Source organism: Seriola aureovittata, chromosome 23 (genome assembly GCF_021018895.1).
Source record: "Seriola aureovittata isolate HTS-2021-v1 ecotype China chromosome 23, ASM2101889v1, whole genome shotgun sequence".
NCBI lineage: Eukaryota > Metazoa > Chordata > Actinopteri > Carangiformes > Carangidae > Seriola > Seriola aureovittata.
Window position 1 is genome coordinate 8,574,008 of NC_079386.1, and position 23,702 is coordinate 8,597,709.

The 23,702-nt window shown below is 39.7% G+C and overlaps 1 protein-coding gene across 6 annotated transcripts in view; it reads left to right on the forward strand.

The window, feature by feature from the left end:
• The window catches only part of kcnip4a (potassium voltage-gated channel interacting protein 4a), a 129,361-nt gene that overhangs the window by 90,171 nt on the left and 15,488 nt on the right, over nt 1–23,702 (forward strand). Inside the window, exon 1 of one of the 6 annotated variants that reach the window (XM_056369387.1) lies at nt 11,699–12,292. The exons of the other annotated variants lie outside the window; for them this stretch is intronic. Coding sequence (XP_056225362.1) covers nt 12,181–12,292 — 112 coding nt within the window. The 5' untranslated portion in view covers nt 11,699–12,180. Of the gene's footprint in view, nt 1–11,698; nt 12,293–23,702 lie in introns of those variants that run through there. 6 annotated transcript variants of the gene reach the window in all.

A 23,702-nucleotide genomic window follows, 5' to 3' on the forward strand; every position in this document is an offset into this window, starting at 1 on the left:
GTCAAATGACTCATGGAAAAAAGAATCTTGATTAAATCCTTAATTGCCCTTACATTTAAAACATGATGATTGATGTCTGGCATTTATGAATTTTGCCTTTTAGTTTTTAAATCAGCCCCATGTAAGTCCATTATAATCACCATTTTGATTAAACATGTAGAGTATTATAAATGAATGTCATGTGCTTATTTGAATTACCAATTAATTTTAACCAGAACTATTAGAATACTTAACAATAAAAGATGAAAGGGCTTAATTATTGTAATCAATTTGATAGTGTTTTTGAAGTTATGAGGAAAGTAATGATGGCATCCACATGACTGCTGATCTGAAGTGACATTTTGCAGATTTAATATTTTCTGCATGTTAGGCTACAGTAAATAGAGACCTGTATTTGTAGAAGCCTTTTCAAAAGCATATTACATTGGCCAAAGAAACTCTATTTTCTGCTTAGACTCCTATAGTACTCTGTATTCACTGTGATCACTGCACTCTCAAACTGTGAGGATGTGGAAAGTGCAATGGCTGCTTTGTAGATTCTAAGTGACTGGAGTTTTTAACTCTTTAAATGAAATCAAAAATATTCAAATCAAGTATGGTCAGGGATTTTTTATAAGGACTATGGAGGATGAGTTCCTTTTCGAAGCTTTTTATTGTAGGTAAATGAAAATAGATCTTTCCAAAAACTACTCCAACAAGCCAAAAAATAAATTTGTAGAGCTGCTCATTACTCTGCGGTACTCTCCCACTTGATGGCTTTCGGTTAAAAATAGACTTGCATCACAGCCGGACGAAAACGTCTCTTTTCAGTCTCTGTGCCTCTCTGTAGTGGCGTGACAGTGAGTGACAGTGGCGTGCAACCAGCGCACAGGGACGTGACAGCTGACAAGAGCAGCTTTTGATACGGCTGTTTTTTGCAAATCACTCCCCTTGTAGCGATCATCAGCCAGGACTTTATCACAAATGATTCCAATTACAAATGGTCAAAAGCCACAGTACCATGCATATTGCCTCTTGTATCTTCAACTAATTTCAACAGCGTCTACATATAATTCAGATACCCTCTAAAAAACAGTACAGCAACTATGATGCAAAGCTCTTTGTGACATCATTACTTGACCAGTAAATTGAACACCATAATGATCATACATTACATTGTTTCAAATATTTTTTTTTTTTGTTGTCTCTTATTCATCAAAAGGACAATTTATCCTGTGCTCCAATATCAGCATAAACCTGGGGGAACAGAGCAGTGTTTTTGCCTCCAACTTAGTCAAACACAGTGGAAAGCCACTTCACCAAGTCGAGCCACCTGGGCCGCTGACTGTATCTTATTGTGTTTGCAGAGCTACAGTAAATCCAAAGACATGGCTGTAGCATGTTATCCTCCCATTGTTCCAGGTTCTACATACTATAAACCCCAGCTGAGGCGACTGCTCTGTGTTCAGGGATAAGGCTAGGCTGTACATCCTGTCTCCTTGACTCACTGCGTGTGTGTTTTTCTCAAGCAGTGTGTGGTACATTGACATGATATAAAGCTGCGATTCAACATGGTAAATTTATTTGTTATTAAGGAGGGAACTGTAAGTGACCAAGAATATAAATGTATCCGGTTCAAACACATGTGATGTTTTGAACAAAGGCCTAAGATGTGCATGGCTCCAACAACGGTCTCGATTTCCACATTCCTGCTTATCGCAGGGAGCACATGATTTGGATTCATAAAGGAATCAAATATTTTCCAATGTGAAAGCACAATGGATTAAAATTTTGTTTGCATCATATTGATATTTGCTACGAGGATGTTATAATGCACATGGGTGCTTTATGACATGTGATTTGTTGGAGTAAGAGACACATGCAGTAGTAGTAGTTATTATATTAATCATATGAAAAGGCTTAATTTTTGGCCATGAAGAGGCATTTTTTGCATTTTGTTAAGTTCTGTTACTTTTATGGATAACCAAACAACGTATTACAATAGTTTTGTGTACCAGAGTACTTGTCAAAAATAATAAACAAATTGATATGTTTCATTATTAGTGTCAGCCTGAACATAAAATTGAAGCTTGAACTTTTCAATTGTGTTTCACTGAGGTCCATGTGACAGTTAGCAGATATACCAGCAGAGGGCACCAAAGCTTACTGTCAGCCTCTGCCAGCAACACCAGCTGCTTGTGTGGTATTGCAGTGGAGAGGTACTACAACCACAGCTAAGGTTGTTGTTTTTTTTTTTTTTATCATTTTCTGACAACTACTAGGAGCAACTTAATGAATAGCAGCAATAGGAAATCAGACGAGAGTGGACCTTTCAATAAATGTCAAGGACCAAAAAATCCAAAAGCAAACAACATATTGCAATGTTTGCTGAAAGCAAAGTGCAAAGCTTAAAATGTAGTGATTATAGGAGTGAAAGAGGCCTTAGTTTCTTTCATCATCAGAGCAGGCACAGCAGTCAGCACAGTTAAAAATGGAACGCGCCCTCTTAATTGCTTACTTTTTATATTTTGACAAGAATTATGTCACAGTTTAAAGATGACATAGCCTTCCATAGTACATACTTTTCGAGCTATTTCGGTGACAGTCCAACATCACAAGAGTGATGTGACAATTACACTTAAGCAGTCATCAGTGGCTATAAATGTGGAAATGGGAAGATAACAGGGAAGTCAGTATTTGAATATGGCAGGTTAAATAAACTTGACAAATGGCTCTTTTATGAAATAGTATGTTCATTCATCTCTTGAATTAGAAATCAAAACCTGTATGTCTCTTTTTCTAATATTTGTATCATGATCCCCATTCACGTTAGCATTGCTAATGTGCTCTTTATTGCCTTCTTTTTCCATTCTAAACAAATTAGTTGGATATTATTCAGTGAAGGAGTATTAAAAACTCTACTGTTTATTATTTTCTTTGATAAAAGCCTGTATGGTCTTAGAGAGGTGTTGCCGGCATAGTGTTGCTTTTACTGAACTAAACATTGTTAGTGGTGTTTCCACAGGCATTAGCTTTACTCTCTAATCAATCACAGCAATTATAAGGGAGCTACTAGTGAGTGATTTTCACCATCCACGTCTATGGAGCTGTAATTTGTTTGAAGCTCTCTTTGCAGGCACTTGTAAAAGGGCAGATTGTTTTCTAGCTTGATTGAGAATTACATGAATTGGAACTGTTGAGGTTTATAAAGTAAAGCCACATTGTTGATTAGGGAATCCATCCAATCAGTACTGTTTAAACTACCTTGCTTTGTATTTAGTGAAGGTAATTTCAAGGCCACTGTATATATATATGCTAATGAATAAGCTAACGGGCATCATATCGGCTATAAAGAAACAAAGCGCACAATGTTGTGCATCTTGACATGAACACTTCAAACCAGAAACAAACAGGTTTTAACCTTCTGCTTCAGTATTTAAACAACCTTGACCTCAAACTGTTTACCTATTGAACTTTAGTGAAGTTAGCATTTAGCCTTTGCTTACCCGGTTCAAATGAACATTGAGATTTCAATTGTTTGGGTCACGTGATGATCTCATGTTTCTGCTGGCTTGAAAATGTTCTCCAAAAGTTAAATTTCTGTCGTCATGAGCTCTTTATATTGCAGAAAGTATTTGTGAGGACTTGGTAATTAGTTTTGTATTTTTCTCCACAGATGCGTACGATTAAGAATCAGTTCATGGAAAATGTGGATTAACTGAATTTTTGTTGTTGTCGTCGGTGTTCTCTCAGTTTCTGTATTTGTGCAAAATTCTCACACATAATTTTGCCACCTCCCAATATAACACTCCTGCCTGATCGTGTGCCACACAAAAAATATGGTGCTATCTATTGTTGCAAGGTTTGGCATAACTGTCCCGTGTGTTATTGAACTACTGCTATTAGACTGTAGATCCATATGTTCATGATGAATAATTTTTGGAAAGGGTGCAATACTGTCATTGTCATTGTGAACCGACATGTCTCTAAAAGACAGTGAGTGCATGTGAAATTATATTGATTTAGTTCATTTACATGAGCTTTTACTATCATAAAAATTGTGTGACACTAACTTCAGCTATCTCTGCCATATGACTAAATACACTTTATTGAACTTACTTGACCGATATTAAGTCCTGGTGTGTGATTTACCTTTTAATTCTGTATGTTTCTCTTTAGGGTCATTAAAACTTTATTCTAGCGCCTACCCTGCTGCTAAGTGATATCCGATCCGCTTCATAGATCTGTGAACCATACACCTCCAAGAAATGATTTTCTTTGACTTAATACTGTTATGGCAAGGGATGTCTCCACACAATTAACTAGGAATGAGGCGGTGCTTAATACCAGAATATTTAGTAGCTGAAGATTATTAAGACCTACACCAAAGGTTGCCTCAGGAATACCCCTTGCTTGGAATATTAAGCGGATGAGTCCACTTGATGCAATTTTTTTTTTCATTATGGACTTGATGAGTTTTCTATTTATCCTGGCTTGAAGGGTGAAAGTGAATTGTTTTTATTCTTTCCAAATTGTGAATCAGGATAGAATAAAGCGGAAGATTATGTTTGCCCCATAGCATGCAGTAGATTTGAGTTAACGTGAAACAATACCTTACACATCAAGCTGCAATCGAGCAACATCCCATTGAAATCCTTTTTCTCCCAACCTGTTGTTGGACCCATCAAGCCAACATGCTCTTCAGTTAGGTTACAGGGAGTCGCTGGAGTTTTAACATGATGTGTGTTTTCAATAAGACTGGAGATTGGACAAGGTATTTGCATTGATACACTGCCAGTGCCTTGACTTATTCTTTTGATAAATAAAACACTCATCACACTCATCTTTTTTCCATCGTTCTCGTGTGAAGCAAGCAGAAGCCCTTTTGCTCTCACATACTGCCTCAACAGTTCCGTACCCACATTAATGATTCCTTTAAGAAAGAACCACATGTATTGATTTCATCTCAGCGCCCCCTCTTAGCTGATGAACTGTTTGTCGTATCTCATCATCTGGACAGTGGCTCCAGTCGTCTAGTATTCTGTCTGCCATTTTATGTCCCCCTTGTTTTGTTTTTTTTTTTTTCTCTTTTTTACTGTTGCTGCTAATGCATGTTCTCCATTGACCTTTGCACTTGAAGTTCAGTTTGACTGGCACTTTGATGCGGAAGGGTAGCACACCATAAATCGGATGACAGGACTGGCTGTGCAAAGGCAACCGGCACGTCCTCTTTACCTCTACATGTTGTCCACAGTGAGTTGTCACATCGCCACACCAGACCTAATATGGCTAAGACATGTAGAGAAGCAGGTCAATGTTATCAGCTGCAGCACACTGCCCTGAGCTTTGTGGGTACTGTCCGTTTTCAGACAATGCCATTGACTTTCCCCTTTTAAACTACAACTGATCGTCTGGAGTGAATTGGGACGACGATAAAAATCTCGTCGTCCTGCTGTAGAGAGAAGGCTGGCATGCCTTGTGAAAATGAAGGACCTTTACTTAGGGAGAAGCCACATTGGACTTTCACTATAATTTACGCAAGATACATCACAAGACAAAGCATATTAAGCAAAGATTTGAACAACATACAAAGCAGCTTAATCAATCACCTCCAGGCTGTTGTCTAAATTTAATGAGAATAAGAATTTGTTTTCCCCTTGCAGTACATCCTGTTATGATCACAGTGCAGTGTGTAGTTATAAAACCCTGGGTTGTACCAAACAGAATTATCCAGTTCGTCTTCCAGTCAGATTTGGCACAGATGCAATTCAGTCTCCTCTCAGCATCTTTAGCATCTTTGAGAAAGCAATTTTTATTTTTATTTTTTTATTTTTTTCTTGGGGTGTTAAACTTGTCAGAAAAAAATGTTGCATATTTTAGGGCGAGAGCGTTCTTTGACTGCAACGAATTGTTTTTGCTATCAATGACTATTCTAGCAATTATTTTCACAAATAACAGTGACATCTTCAGATTTCTTATTTTGCCAGACTGACGGTCTGGAAACCAACAAATAGTCACTTAAATTACACATTTGGCTTTACATTTCACAAGACAAAGAAAAACAGCAAGTCATGACAACTGAGAAGCCACAACCGGATAATGTTTCAAATTTTTAGCTGAAATACTACTTAAATAATTAATCTAAATTGTTGCAGGTTAATTATCTGTGGAACAACTATTATGAACTGATGAATCAGCTTTAAAGCAGTGCTTGTGCATTTGGTGTAAAAGCCCATTTAGGATTAAAAGAATGAATTCCAAGTGTACATCCTGAACCGGCACTGTTGGCTGGGTCTCTCACAGGACACACTCGTAACTTTACAAATGGGTGAACTCGACTTGAGAAAAGTGATTCAGGGGAGGAAGTGATCAGCACAGAGAAGGTGTGCTCATGTGTTTACCACCCTTGAATGATCAGACGGCACCACACGATCTGCAAACAGACATTTCTTGTAATCTAACGTTCAATGGACTGAATAACAGGGAATCATCACTTCCCCACACAAAGTAGAAACATACTTGTTGATACTTTGTCTTCCCCTTTGTGTTGTGCGTGTGTGTACATAGAGGTTGAAGGGCTGAACATAGCAAATTTGTGTAAATGCATGCATACACACGCACCTGGCAGAGCGAGCCTGAATTATGCAGAGTCCACGAAGTTAGTCCTCAGTATCAGAATCACCCCATGGCACGCAACGGTTGATTGCACATGCTGCATCGGTGAGGGTTGCCCCGGTTCACAGCTCATAATTGCCTTCCCCTTCACAGGCGCCGCTTCAGTAAATATGACAGCCTCATTTTAATGTGCCTTGGAAAAACACAACCCAAACACTAATGCCGCTTTGCATGCCTGAGCAAATCGCTGCAGGTGTCGCCTAATTATATCACCCACTTGTACCCTAAGCTGATCTGTAAACAGCAGGACGATCTCATCTTCGCCCCGGCTTTGATTGGTGACGGTTACATCAGAGCCAGCTTCTCCCCTTCTCCTGGTCCTGTGCTTTCACAGAGACTCATGAAAGATAACACTTGTCCAATACTTAATGAAAATTCTTCTCTCGCGGGTTGTTCGTTGAGCACACGTTGTCGCTGTGTTGCATTTACAGGGAAAGACTCATTTAAATTACTCCTGCACCTGTGGTATTCAATTTTGTTTTATCACAATTTACTGTTCTACACTGTTTACTTTATAGTCTAAAGGGTTTAGAGGGATTATAGCATCCTCACTATTAACTAAAGTGTAGAGAGGCAACATTTTAGGCTTGTTTGGATAATAGATGGATTTTCAGTGTTTTTCCCTCTCTGTGTACATTATATTTAACATAGTGAGACTGATTCATTGACCTCTACTGTTGATCATGTCCACTGTGTCCACTCCCCTGAGATGAGCAGCGATAAGATCCTCCCCTTGCAAATACTGAGGATGGAAAGTGGCGAGACAGGTGGCAGCGATGAGTGAGGAAAAATACGTAATCTGTCCCAGGATCAGTGTCTATCGGTCTACAGAGGCTTGTCACTCAGACTTATCGTGTTCGTTACGCGGATAAGGAATTTGGACTACAGAGATGGTGACACGGCACACCTCAGTGCAGCCTGACATTTCAGACTTGGATCAGTTAAAGATGCAGTCAAACAGAGGTTACGGAGGATGGGCGAGGTCTTTGTGAAACCCTTCGGTGAAGACATGATGGCGTGTGGTGATTTGGGTGGTGCGAGCTGTCATGTGATTAGATGTTTGTTGTGTAACTATCAAAAGTTTCCAAAAGGAGCCTTAGCCATGAAAGGGATCTTTTTTTTTATAATTATTAACATCTGAAAATATGCAGCCACGTGTTTTTAAAAGGCATGGATGTCTGTTTATGATTTAGGGAAATATTGTTGACTGATCCATGCCCTCATTTTTCAGATTTTAGCTTTACCCACAATGTTATTAAAGAGATTTATCTGGTCTAGATGAGGCCACAATGTTACAGAGGAGCACAGTAAACACTCGAACAGCAATCAAACGTACAAAAATGTGTATTCAGATTTAGTATGAATTTCATATTTTGTCTTTACAGTTGAACTGAATTATACATATATGATATTAAGGATATGACAATTATCCTGATTCTAATATTAAAAGTCCCATATTTAAGTCCAAGAAAAGCACAATCCACTGTCATATTACATATTTTATTTTAGTATTGAAGTCTTAAAGATTTGTGTCCATTTTTTTCAAACCCTCATTAAAAACCGTTATAGTCTAGCGAGTCTTATGTGGAGCAGATCGAAGATCTTCTTTGCACAGTTACATTCAGGTATTTTACTATTAGCTATGCAGGCAGGTTTGGTGGTTCTGAACAGAAAAGCCCTTGTTAATGTGATTTATGTGATTCTGAAGAAAATAGTTTTACAACTTTTATAGCACCTTTAATCGAATATTCAGCAAGCAATAACACCGTAGTGCTCCCAGTGGCACATCACTGAGCACATCACTGAGTCATCAAGGTTGTAAATAGCCCTTCATACGCCATCACTTAAGGGCCCTTTTTTCTTCAAATCTGTGTTTCACTCTACAGCTTCTGTTTCATACTTCTGATTTTGATACAAAATCATTTTGTAATTTAAATCTTCCAAAACAAAATAGTCCCATCAGGTCTGTAAATGCTAAATTTTTAGGTTTTGCATCTGTCAGATCTGCCATGCTGTAACAGTGTCAGAGTGGTGATTGTCCAGAATTTGTGCGACATTAATGGAGCAAGATGTCTGGTGTAATATTTACCTGTCAGCAGCTCTGACAGAATCATGGCTCCTCTAATAGTCGGACGGATGCTCTGTGGCACAAAAACCCCTCCTCCATGCTTTTTTTTTTTTTTTTTTTTTTTTTTTTTTCCCGTATGTCTCACCATCTCACCTCCACCCTCATTTCTTCAATAATTTATTAGTCGGATATGGTATCACTAGGCCGGAGGAAGGTTATGATATGTCAATAATTCCTACATGTTTTATTAAGCATCAGTCTTCAAGGGACTGTTTGGAAAGCCAAGCCGTTGCAGAGTAAGGCCTGAGGCAATGCATCCCCGTGGCTTTGGGGAAACACTGGCTGCGCCCGGGAAAGTGAAGCCTCTGCTGGCCACCGTACATGTGGCTTGAATGGCTTTGTGATGTGGCTGTGGCTTCACTGATGTAGTGCCAGTGCCCACATGTTGGCAGTGATGCTGTGAGCTGGATGTTGTAGCCCAGGACGCACTGAAGCATCCAACAGTTGGGCCAGCTGACATTCAATACACTACACTGTACGTGACAGCTGGGTAATGCTTTGATCCAAACCAGAAACTCTCCCACACGGGAGTTTGTTATTGACTTTGATCGCCTTACTATTGTGCTACAATAACACTGGAAAAAGGGCTTATTCTATTTAGCATTCTGGCACTGTTGCCGCTTTTTGAGATGTACTACACAGAGTGCAGACTTAAAGAGATCCTCACCAAATCTAATGTTAGTGATTATTTGTTCTCTAGTAGCTTTTGCAAGGGGTTAAGCCAGCAAAAATAGATTATTAGGCCGCTTTAGGGGCAGCAGGAACAAAGCTGTGAACTAAAGCACTGATATATTGATTGATATGGTGAACATGCTAGCAAACAGTTGCTTATTTACACATTCAGCAGATGTTTAAATAATCAAATAAACAACACCGGATGAACATTAGCATTCATTAAGTTCATTCAAGTCCTGCTAAATGCCCCCATCATGTTCACAAGCTAGTAGATAACTTTGTCCTTTTGTCAGTTGGAGCTGGGCAAGTAGCATGAAGAGGGTTTTTAGAGCTTTTTCCACTGAAAACAGCTGCCTGCCCGCTGCAGCTGGAAAACAAGGCTTATGAGAGCAGTGAGAATGACATTCATTCATTCATTCATTTGATCTATTGTTAATGTAAAAATATTTATGATTGCAGCTTTAATGTTTCCCCTCGACTGCAACAGTTTTGGGAATTTATACTAAATCTTGGAATGATGTTTTCTTGGCTGACATTCCTTGGACTAAATGAATCTGTGGGCCGATGTGTATCAATAACAGCAGAGGTCCATTTATACTGGTGGCTTTTATTTAATTCCATTTCATGAACAACGCACACACTTGAATTTATTGTACAAGCACAGACTGTCCTTTGTTATCGTACACAATACAAAATGATCCCAGAGATGAGTCCCCATCATATTTCTCACTGTTCCTCACTATGGTGTTGTCAGTTGGTATTTCTGACTTTCTATGGATGAGACTCACATACCAATGAGTCTTCATATGTCCAGGAGCAAGTCAGATTAAGTAGGATGTGTCTGCTGAATATTATTTTCTTTTTCAAATGGCATCATGCTGAATTATTCACAAAGATTTTTTTTTTTAAGCAGAATTGTGTCTCTCATTTTTCATTTTGGGGAAAGAGCAGCGGCAGATGGACTGAATGTAAATTAATTTGTGTGAGTGCTTCTCACTTAATATTCAAGTGAATGGGAAAGTGGTCTGAGACTTTTGGACCCCACTTTAGATGGAAGAAAAGCAGAAAAAACAGCAGAGGATAGTTCATGTTCAAATAATACATTTGAATACTGGAAACTGTTTAGAGTTGCAAATGAATGAAAGAAATTTCAAAATTTCTATAGTTTTTGGTATGTTTTGAGCTTGTATCTAGTGAGGTTGATCATGTGTAATGTTGAGCACACTAATGTATGTATAAAATGATAATTTCTCAATGAAATTCTGTTATTTCAGATGCTTTTTTCTTCTATAGATGTGTAAATAAATAGTTAATTTCATGGTGGATGATAATGATTTAGACGGTCTGCACAGGGCCAGTAGATGGTGGTGTCTTCACTCATTTGCTATAAACACTGACTACATGAAGCAACCTCACACGCACACACACGCACACACTTTGTTAGTTCTCTTCATCACTCCACTACATCTCAAAGGCTTTTTAACTCCCTTTGAAAAGAAGTGGTTACATGTAATGAAGCAGTAAGATCAATACTATTTTTCTCTTCACTTTTCATGCCCTTACATCGGTGTGTATAAAGATGACTGAGACATATTGACTCCACACCTCTTTCCCTCTAACCCGTCAAACCCTCCTGTATAAAGCCTTAAGAAGCCAGGAGAAGGCAGAATTAGCCACAGTCACATCATTATTATTTTTTTGTTTTATTATTTTCCAAAAAAGGTTTCCAAAAGCCTCTTTTCAAAAGTAGTTTGAAGTATGAGAGATTTTTCTTTTTTTTGTCCTTGCGATTAAAGTAGATTCCAGCGTCTTATAAGAAAGGAAAGGTATTGTTTTTCCGAACCGTCCTTCTTTTTCCTGGTGGAATTACTTTTCTCTCCTTTTGTTCCCTCATCTTCAACTTCTGTTTTTCCTGTAGCCTGAAAATAGTGTCATTTTCATGATTTAATCGTATGAGCATACACATTGTCGAAAACAAAAACATTCACACGATGACTCAAAAGTACAAATGACATGCTGTTAACATTCAGTGACACTTTTTGTCCTGTATTTCAGTGTATATGCATTTCGGAATGTGTGTTACTGTGGCTGTGCATCTTCTTGCACCACACCACACCTCCCCTCCGCCTCTGTCTCAACCCCCAACACACACACACATAGACACACACCCTCCCCACTCCCTCACTCATATCCACTCCCTCTCATCTTCCCTCCCTTTCCTTTGCAGTGAGGCAGTCAGTGTGGCTGAAAGAGCTACAAACTATCAGACGAGAGCAGAGTTTGCTTTCCTTGCTTTTCCACTGCTTTCACATGTCTCCTCATTTGCAAAGAGAGAGAAAAGAAAACGAAGGAGGTGTTGAGATCAGCATGCCTGGACTGTTTTTCTAAATTCTCATTGACCCCTCGAGATCAGAGAGACCCTTAATGACATCAGGATCCTCACGAACCCGAGACCAGCTCTCGCTTTTCTGATTCTTAACCTGGTCACATTTTAACCCTTACCCAGACTGGATTTAGGGAGCGAGCGGGCAGTAGGCAGGTGCCGGGAGGCGCCCGGCCCGTGCGTGTGGGCCGACGTAGCGCTGGAGTGGGTGCAAGGGAACTGGAGTGCGGGGCCGGGTGGCAGCGCTGGTCCTGGCGGAGGTCCCGAGGGAGAGGAGGCCGGCTCGGGCTCCGGGTTCGGATCTGGGTATGGTGGCACGGAGTGGGCTGAGGGTGGAGCAATGCTGAATGCAATCTGGGAGACAGAGGGGCTGCAGACGGTGGGCATCGTTGTGCTGGTGTTTGCTTCGATCAAGCTGCTGCACCTTCTGGGGCTCATCAGCTTCTCAGAGGGTAAGACACCGTGGGAGAAATGGGAAAATTGAGGGAGAGAATGATAGAAATGAGGAGAAAGAGGACGTAGAAAGAGAGAAATCACATCTGAAATGAAAATTGCTTGTTAACAGATCTGCAGTGTGTTGTGAAACTTGATAATGCATTTTCAATCAGTCATTTCCCTTCAATTTACAGCTACTGTTCCCTTGACTCGGTTTCTCTATGGTTGCTAGAACTCCTTTGAAACCGACCTGAGGTTTCTCAAACAGCAATTTGAAAACTTGACAAGTTAATTAAGGTCACCATACCAAAGCAGGGAAGCTTGGGATGTGACTGGAGGCAGGATGGGTTTGAATAGGAAAAATGTGTCAGTTCAGAAAGATTGAAAAGCTTGAGAGGCAAGTTCTGATTGAATTTCCAGAGTTAGGAACTGGGAGATGAGAGACTGCTTCTGTCATTTTTGAGCCTTTGAGTTCATTTTTGTCATGGTTTATGGGGGATGTTGGAGGGGAGAGGTCCCTCTTTTTTTTGTGCATGTAGTTTGTGAATGTGTTTTACAGGCATTTTTAGTAGCTCAAAATTCAACCAAACTACCACTTCTTCATATTTATGCATCTCATTGTGCACTCAAGGGAAACCAATCATACTCTACTAAGTATGGGCACAGGATGTGTCAGACCTAAATAAACTGTTTATTTTGGATCTACTGCAGTTGTCTCATTAAATAACGTAGGGCAGCATAGTAAGCAGTTTGAGCTGAAAACCAGCCCATTCATCAGACTGCTGTTTAGTAAACACGCCTTATCTTCTAATTAAGATAATCAGTCAGACGTTTCTAACGCTGTATGTATAGAGACAATTGGTAAACAGAAAAAAGAAAAAAAATGATCATATTAAATAGCAAGTAGCTGGAAAAGGCTGACCTGACCTGAGAGAAGTGTTTAGATGGAGCGTGGAGGTGTTAGCGTCTGTGTATTGGCTGTGGCTGTGTAATTTCAAAGGCACATGGGAGCAGTGTTTTCATGCGGGGGGAACTGTGAACCTCAAGCTCAGCGTAACAGTTTACATGCTTCACTAAACCGCAGCGAGTTGAAACTCGCCTTCTCCTCACACTTCGTTTCCAAAAGTAGCCGACATAATATTGATTATGTTCCACGGTGAGATGATACAGATGTCAAAGCCGGGGTGTTTGCCCGTTAATGTTATCTGTATTCCACACAGGTGTCTGAGGATAATTACTGAGAATATCAGCCATCTGAGCTTGTGGTACCTGACAAGCAGTCAATACAGGTATTGATGTGGTGCATGTGTTTGTAGTCATGTTCATGAAAAGATGAGGGGCATGGCAAGCCATGGAGATTCTTAAAAATTTTCATATTTAAGAAGAAATCTTTGGCAGTTTTTTTTTTCTTTTTTGAAAAATGTCTGAAATGATCAAATGGATTGTTTCAGCTTTAACTTCTCTGGAGCTGCATCCGACTAATAATCTGTTGATTATTTTCCTGATTAATTAATTTATCTTTTTAAAATATTCAAATCTTCAAGGGGCCAACAACTTAAAACCCCAAATTATTCCTTTTATAGTGATAAAAGGCCAGAAAAAATCTTAATTCTTCAAAGATGAATTCTCTGTCAATTGACTAATCAGTTAATCATACAAACTAATTGTTTCAGCTCCATATAAAAGGGCCACAGCTAATAATACTGTAGAATCCAGGACCTGCTACCTTTTAATGTGATAGTGAAAACCACTGAACCACTGCTCCATTTTTATATAAACCCAACAGTCATATAGAGTTACCTTTGTTTACATTTTTGTAACACAAATCCCTTTTTGCAGCTGTCACCTCCTGCAATAACTAAAAATGTTTGTTTTTTACCTTTTTACTAAATCCTCCAGGGAAAGTGTTTCACTGAGCGTGCACGCTCTGCTTCACATTCATACAGTCAGACATGTTCACAGCTGGGAGCTGCCCAGTACGATCTCATCCTTCTACTGCCGACCACCTGAGCCAGCTCCACTGGGACAAGAACTGTACAATCTGATCACTTCTACTGCAAAGATTGTAAGGACTTCAAACCTGGAAAAATAGTTTGTTAGCAGCCTGTCGCCGACACTGGCACGCTTCCTTGTTGGAGAAATATAACAAGATCATTGCATCATTGCAATAGACCGTGCACAATCACCAGGGCATTGTACTGTGAATATGAGCAACGCCTGGCAAGCAGAGTAAAAGCAGCCACTTTCAATTTGATTATAAATGTAGTTGAACTGATGTCTGCATGTATTCCTGCATAGCCAAGGATAGTATTAGAATATCACTGCGTGTGGGCTCATCTTGGCCAGGAAATGAGCCCCCTCCCCATTAGACATTTGATTACTTTTGCTGTAAATTTGGAATTCTACTGCAACGTAACAAGGAACAAATTTCACCTTTGTTTCTCTTACAGTCACACACTGATCCTTTCCACATATATGTACATTTCTACTTGCACATGCAGTCATTAGCGCAAAGTGCTGAGCAAAGCCTCACAGGGTACAGACTAATCATCTGTCACACAATGATAAATAATTCTCTGGTTCAGCCGTACACAGCACCAACCCAATAGCCCCTCAGTCACACACACACACACACACACCACACACACACACACACACACACACACACACACAGACACATACATACACACACATACACATGCATTCACAAGTCCACCATTACCCCAACCAGGATGGAATGCTGTGTCAATTTGGACCCGCCATTAGTTATTATTGGGTGGGAGCACAGAGAGTGTCTTAGTGCTGATATTCATCTTACAATGTTCTTGTGTTCTCTGTGTCCTTGATGGGGATTTATGGCCTGGCAGCGGAGAGCTTTAGTGTCAGCGCTGACCTGCACAGGTTTCCCTGCCGATTGTCTGTTTTCACTTACCGGAGGGTCCCGGATGTGGTGGGCCAGCTAGACGGTGCATGGAGGCCTGAGTGGAACCTAGGGGTGGGCGATATGGCAAAAATATCATATCACGATTTTTTAAAAATAAAATCACGATTTCGATTTTATCACGATCTTAAATTGGAAAAAGAAAAACAGACAATTTAGACCAAAGAACCTTTCTTAACAGATTTTATTTCAAATAGTCGCAGTTTCGCCTGCATGTGCAAACAACGTAAAGTTTAAGGTAAACAACAACAACATTCTAATAAAGTGTACTCTTGCGAAAGTAGTAACAGAAAGTAAAATATCAACCAAAGACATTACTGACAGTCATTTAAACAGGATTTATTTATCAAAACACTAAATAGCTTATTGATCAGTTGCGGAAAATACGTCTGGTGCGTCAGTGCATCAGCATAGAACTGCAATTTATAGAATGTGCCCTAGACGATCCCACGATCTCTGCAGTTTGAAAGATCGTCTTCACGTTGTAATCCTTCACAATCTAATATCGTCATATCGCCCACCCCTAGTTGAACCACAAATGAAGCAGATCCCGAGAAAACTACAGTTAAACCAAATTTTATACATAATAAGGGTAAACGTAACGTTGAGTCTACATCAGCATAAAAATCTTAAGGACTTGACTTTTCACCCGGTGAACATGCTGAAATGGTGAACATGGTTGACATTAACCGCATACTCATTTTAGCATGTAGCACACATGTATCCTAAATGTAGCCTCACAGCTGGGATAGCTGTATATTCTTAGTCTTGTCTAATCAAGGCTAAAGCCAAAACACTCTGGGTAACGCACTGTAGTTTGGTGTTAAGGGTCAACCCTTTCGAGTATCACCCTGCTGTTCAGGAGCATCAGATGCAGGAAATGTCTGAGGTTCAATGTCATCCAGCACTTGAATGGCCACTGGCGGAACGTAGGGAAAAAAATGGTGTGAGGTCTGAAACAGTTGGTAAAACTTTCAGTGTGTAGACTGAGACTTTTGACCGTAAAAAAAAAAGCCTGTTGAATATTTCTGACACAAAATTATAAGTGACCTTTCTGCTGTTGTGTGGCATTTAGTTGTGATCTAACAGTTCTGACGTGCCTGTCATCGATAATCACATCAAGTGGGTACAAAGCTGACCTACAGTATGAGAATGACTGTGTCCAAAGCTGACTGGTTTAGTCAGAGCCTTTACAGTGTGTCTTCATTGTCTATGCAGGTCATTTTGATGTTTGAAGTAGGCTGGCCACCAGTGAGCAATTTGAAAAACTGTAAAATACTGAAGTATGTTCCTCATTTTGTTAAGTGCAGAAGTGTGTATATTTGTTTTATGGGCGTGGTATAAACTGTGCTGCATCTTTATGGGATTGTTTTCTTTGTTGAGTGACACATCAATCACCAAAGTTGAGTCAGTAGAAGTGTTTAGCATCTTTTTCATTATTTCAGATGATGCCATTTAGGATCCTGTCCAGTTGATTTAATAGGCAGCGTCCATCATGGAAATAAATCTCCTTGTTACTCAAGCAAGCAGCAGGATTTAAAAGATTAAAATATGGAAACACGGACTCTGTCACAGGTAGTGAAGTTTGAGATATTTTGCAGGAAGCTCCCCTGCAAGCTGTTATTGTTCATCCACTTACCAAGCCGTTTAAAGGACAACAATCAACTGGCCCAATTACCCTTTGGCTATTTTCCAGAATGCCTATTTAGAGCGGTGACATGATTGACTTAACCTTTGCCCGAGCGTCCTAACTTATTGGTCCCTCTGGTGTCTTCTAAGAAAAAAAGAAAGCAGAGGAGCTTATTGAAAGTAAGAGGACTCGTCCTGTCTTTTTGAGCCAGGAAAGCAAGGACAAGTATCACTCAAGCAATCAATTTGATGAAAACATCACAGATAATAAATTCTGATAGGAGGAGGATGATAGATGCTTGTGCCAAGGATCTGATATGGATGATTACAGTGCTTAAAGGCTCCCGATGGAAAAGGGAGCTGGAGGCAGGCTGTATTCTTAAAGATATATTTAATTATGACCTCTGTACTATAGCAGTGCAGGGATGCAGCATAATGTACAGTGTCTCTAAACCACCAACTTGTGATATTCTCAGATGTTATTAAATGCTTATTGAATTTTGTGATATTCATTAATTCAAATCTCACACAGCAGTGTGCAAATTGTTAGTCTTATTAAAATAAGATAATCCATAGTTAAAGCTAAAAAAAAACAAGTCTTTCATAAACCTTCAGCAATCTCCAGAGCTTTGAAGCTGCACGTGTGATACTTATTTTCAATCAAGGCCTTACTCCAAGTATGCTTATTCGGCATGTTCGTGACTTTAATTAGCCAGCAAAATGAATAATCATGTTGCCACATGAATCTAGTAACAATGTTTTCCATAATTAAGCCAAGGACATAGGTTTTCATGCATAATGCAGTAGCTCTTTGCCAACAGTATAGCTAATTGCAAATTCTGTGCTTTTTTTTCCAGATGGATGAATGTACCAGGCTTTACAGTCCCCTCTCATTTCCAAGGCTGAAAAATTTTGCTTGAATATTTATTGCATAGTGTCTTTTTGGTTCAGATTGTTTTTTGACTCCTTTGTTTCTAACTCTACCCAAACTCTGAGTGCATTAATTCCTCTCAGCTGATTGAAGATAACGTTTCTGATGGAAGGAAAGTGGTGGAAATAGCCTGTGAACTTCAGTTGGGTGCACTAATTTAAAGAGAACTGGGACACTGGGATAGAAAGTGCTGACTTGTACCTATGGTGAACCAATCTCATTACCAGTGACTTCGATAGTACACTGGAACCGTTTGCTGCGCAGGGATGAGTTTTAATTTGCACTGAGTCTGATGAAATATCTTAAATCATCAGCCAGGAAGACTGACAAGTCCCAGCACATGGAATAGTAATTAAACTTTTCTAAATAATAAACGATGATCATTTAACAAGTAATGGATGCACAAAAAGATACACAGAATTCCGAAGAAAAAAAACATTATCACTTTACTTGGATGGTGTTGCAGACCATAAATCATTGTCACAAAACTGGCTCGCAGTGACCTTTTCATTACAATAGCGAGTGAAAGCCTCATTGTTACATTTGTAATTAATTAAGTAAGTAAAAAGGTAAGCTGCCCTCCGAGCCACTTGTGTTTCACTTGTGGTGATTCTGGTGAAGTGAGATGCCGTATTGCCCCAGTCTGGATATCCTGTTTGTCTTTCCTCTTTGCAACAGCATGTAGAGAAAAGTAGATCTTAGTGTGGATGGTTGTTTTGGAATTCAGACTCTTTACGTGAAATACAAACAGAGAATATCTTGTCATAATAGAATCCATAAATCTATTAATGCAGTTTTCTGGTAACATCAGTGCGAGTTTACTGTCAGCAACTGGAATACGGATGACTCACAGGGAAGTGAGTCATAAAAACCTGCTCCCCCTTGAGTATTTTTATTCTTTTTTTTTTTTTGCCATGAAAGCTCTGAATTTTTGAGGCCGAAGTGTGATAGAACTTCCTCCCTTGTTCCACCATATAATCTTTAAAATGACTGGAGAGGAAAGGGCAGAAAACCTTTCTTTCCAATGCAGAGCAAAGTTTTCTTAGAGACAGACTATTATTGAAACACTTAAAAGTGACAAATGATTGCAATTAAAAGCATAGACTGCCCTTTCCCCCAGATTCCAATAAATGCCTCAGCCCTTTGATGGTGTGTCATTATGACCAGTGTGAGAGCATGCTCTCCTTCATAAAGAACCTTGGCATCCATTCCCCAGCGCTTCAGTCAGTGCAGTCACTTACACTCAGCTCAGAACAGCAAGGGACAGCATTTTATCTGTCCATGTTGAGGGTGAAAAATTAGCTTCTTGAACTTGAAGATACTAACATTTCTTAGAGTTACGCATCGGTGTCACTGTCAATCACCCTCAATCATGAAGGACAGATAAGTGCCATCCTTCATCTTTTCACTGAACTTCTTCTGCACACCGCACACTTTTTCAACGCGAGATTACCTGCTGATTCCTCATTTGAATTGTCCTCATACTGGCAGAAGAGGGTCTTTTCTCCTCAAAAATTAATTAATGGTTCAGTTTATTGTCACCAAAGGACCAAGCGTGAGTGAGAGCACACAGATAGATGACATGCTACGCAGAATTGTCCCCATCCCACGGTGCTGATGACGACAAGAGTCTCGTGTCAGCTCAGCCAAAAAACCAAGGGCGTGTTTGCAAATTGCACTGCTGCTCCTAGTTATAAAATTTAGTAGCACTGTCTCCAAAAATGGTCGCAAAATACAACTAAATGGTTGCAGTCTGGAGCCTTGGCTAACCTAAAGGGAATCATCAAGGCTTCAATCCATTCGGCTGTTTACACAGTTTTAGTCCCAGTCTTGTTGGACTCAGATTTATTTGGATCTGCCTTTCATCATTGGCAGTAAAGCAGAAATCTTAGTGTCATGTCCCAGGATAAGTAAATCTGTATCTCACCAAAATGCAAATTTGTGTTTTTATTTAGGGCCGTTGCACAGACAGTCGGTGTTTGTGGTCTCAGTAATGTGACCAGTTGGCTTTGGTTTCAAGACAGGCCGTGCAGTGACCCTGCCGTCCTATCTTCCTGTTCCTCAGTCAATTTTTCTGCCTGCCATAAGGAACTGGAGGCCCTTTTATTAAATAATAGGAATGACATATCGCTCTCTCCGGCTCCAGTCTTCGGGTTTATTTGTATTTGGGCCAACCAAATGGGAACAAATGGCACATCTGTATCCACCTCCCTCATCGTCCGTGTGATTTATCTGATATGAAATGAGCCTTTCTCATTACACAGTGGGGACTGTATTTGAATTACATTTCTTTTATTGACTTGGATCTGCAGATCTAACACTTGCAGAAGGAGAATAGTAATCAGCAAATGTCCACTGTTGGCAGCTCTGGTATTCTGGATGTCGGCTATAATTTGTTTCGGAGCATTAGGAAATATTTGGTGCTACAAACGGGAATTTATTACACCTCAGGAAAGGCAAAGTCAGCCTTTGCAAAGGAGCTAGATGTTTTATCTCCTGTCTACAGGCGAATCTGGATATGCAGGGATTATATTTGCTGTTGCACTTCCCTTCACTTTTTCACAGTTCACCCATTTGATATCAGTTGGTATATTCCTATAGGGTTTTCTGTTTTTGGAGGATGGTGTAGACCACCCTGTATTTTAGACAGAGTTGCAGACTCTCTATATATAAAATTCCCCATTCCAGTGAAACACGGATATAGCAATCTCCCTAAGTCTTGGAAAATATTAAACTGCAACTGATTTCACCTATCTATTCAGTGGGGTCCAAAAGTCTGAGACCACTTTCCCATTCAAGTCCATAGGAAAGTGGTCTCACACTTTTTAACCTCGCTGTGTATTAAACGCCTTTTCAGTCCACTGCAGTATTTCCATCTAATCTGGACTTTCTGCAAGCACATGTGTTGTTGACTGAAGCAATGAATCAAAATAGCAACACAACACTTTCCCCAATTTGGGATTCTGCTGGGGGACTTGTGCCAGTAACGTTGGTGTAACTCCAGGTCAGTAGGTCAGTTTGATATCCTTCTGGTCTTTTTTTCGGGGGGGGGGGGATGACCCCAGCATGGATAAACTCCACTACTGGGCAGGCTTCCAGACACTGCTCATCTGTGTCCTCATCCCCTTTCTTGCTGGTTGTAATTTCAGTTAATTGCTAGCTGCCACGTGTCTGTCACATTTGTCCTTGTTTTGCTCAAAAACAACATTCAGCCTTGGGACTTGGGACGCTGGAATGAGGTGTTAAAGTGAACCTACTGTTTCTGACACAATAAATATTGGGTTTAAGAGTGGCCTCCTTGCCCCTGCCTCTTTTGATCTTTTCCTGATTGGCTTAGATTTAATTTAGCCAAAAGGCTTTGGCTCTGCACTTGTGTAACTGACCATATGACAATATGACCTTCTATAAATGTTCTATGTGTACACTGTTACTAATACTGAGTTGACCTTTAGAGATATGGGAGAGTTTATATTCATAACCAAAAGAGGTATTGACCCATCGGCATCTGGCAATATTATTATCTTTGACGTAATTAACAGGCAATTAAAAAATGCTCTTTTTTGTTTGTTTTGTTTTGTTTTGTTTTTGTTAATTTACAGATATTAATTATGAATGACTCAGCATGTTCAGTTCTTATTTTGGTGAAGTACTACTTCTGCATGAGCGAGAACAAATACAGTAGTTGTGTTGCAGGTAAAGGCGCTATAAAAGATGAATTAATAGGTTGAGCTTAAAACATTTGAAGTTTTTGTTTATTTTTCAGTTTATCAATCTTCATCAGTTTAACTCCGATCTGGCAATGAAATGCAACGTGTTGCATTTTGGTGCAAATCTTTGCTTGTGACAGCAATTCCCTGATTCTGACTTTGATACCATCTGTCTCGAGATCTGCAGGAGACAGATTAAGGTGTTAAGAGATTAACATCTGGAAAAAACTGCCTTTGATACCTAGTGTGAGGACAGTAAACATGTCAAAATATTCCCTCTATAGCATTTGCTGTTAAATCAAAAGTCAGAAAGAGGCAGAAGTGTAAGCATTACATGTTTAAATCTTTGTTGAAACAAGCTTTAATATATATATTTGTGCAGCAAATGCCTGTGGGTATAGTGGGTAGGGAGTAAGAGATTTTCTATCATTCTATCCATCTTTTCTGCTCTAGCTCGAGCAGCTGCAGTTGTAAGTGTCAGCTCCACAAAACATGCCCCATACGAACATTAGCTTTTCATTGTCTTGCAATGTCATCTCACTACACATTGTCAGACCATGAGTTTTGTGCATAACTTGAGGGAATATGTTCTTGATTGTTTGTTGGTGTCACGCGTTGCCTTGGAGTCTCGATGCAGGTCACTGACCAAGTTTCCTACTGAATCACTAACTCAGTAAAGTCATCAACGCCAGAGTTCCAGTTCTCTGCAGTGATTAATATTCCTCAACAAGGAGCCACTTTGAACCACGACCAAAGAGACCCATGAAGATGCAGAAAGATAAATCGCTCATATATGGGACTTGAAATGTCTCAGAAAATGACTACTGATTATAATGTGCCTAAAGCAATGGTAAATCATACTGGAACCCAAGAACTTAAATTCCATTTTGAATTTCCCTGAGATGATGAATAGTAATATCAGCTTAAAGCCTGAAAGTAACTCACCAATCATTTCTAACTAATGCTGCTTTTGTCATCTATACCTGATGTTTACATATTTTGCCCTTACATGGGCAGCACTGTGGACACCATGCAGCCTTGTGACGAACTGGATACCCTCAGATTAGTGTTTGATTGCTCTGTGTTGTATTGCCAGGACTTGGAACAGCCTATATTAGGAGTGAGCTCAAGGTTGTGATAAGATCAGTTGTGAGTGTGCTTCAGGTGTTACGTTTGTCAGGACAATGTGTCATCAGCCGTGGGAGCTTATCGATGGAAAGCCACACTGTAGTTGTGTCAGTCTGATTCATGTCAGTTTTATTTGACAGTTAGGAATGTTTTTACTTATCAGCTACAAATCCAAGTCAAACGAGACACGTTATTGTCAGGTCATCAGTGATTTACTGCCTCAAAGAGAAGCTTTTTTTATTTGACACCTGCAGTTATGCCACACTAATTGGTAATAACAGTGTTTCCATAATGGTTAGGTATGCAACCATAAGAGCAATCAAACAGTGCTGTGGAAAATTTTTGCCAGAAATTATTATCGTTTATTCAACCTGGTACTTTTAATAGGGAAACAAATTACCCATGTAAATTACCCGGAGGGTATTGGTGTCGCTTGTGGCACGGGAAAATGGAGAATAATGTGTGGGTAGTGTTTTCAAAATCAAAAGACTATGCTTTAGCTTTTTCATTATTTAAAGGGGTTTTCACGTTACCAGTGTGGAAAAAGGTCTTTCTTTTCTAAGCATTAAGAGAAACCTAGAGAAGTCACTGAGACTCTTGCAATTAGACTAATTCGGCCATTAACTGTAACACAGAGCCAGTGTCCAAAGGTGTGGTCAGAGATCTTCAAAACCATTATTGAAGCTCTATAGGCTCACACGCTGGGTGCTGCTGCCCGTAACACTATCATGTAAACTGTAAGACAAGTTGCACTCCACTGGATTCATGGCCTACTTTTGTGAGCCCGCCTCCTTGGCGCCATGGTGCTAAAGGGACAGAGAGGAGCTAAACTGTGTGAGTTAAGACCTTGTCTTATACACACACACACACACACACACACACACACACACAGAAATGCACACAAACAGTAGCTCTTGAGAAAAGACTCATTGTGCTAGTATCATACACACACATGTAGGTACTATTTCAGTAGCTATTTTCTAATATTAGGGAATAAATGCTTGTAACAACTGAGTAAAAGACAGATAGTGAAGAAGTAGAATATATCAGCCAATTTCACATAGCTTAAACCTAGACTTTCCCGATCATAG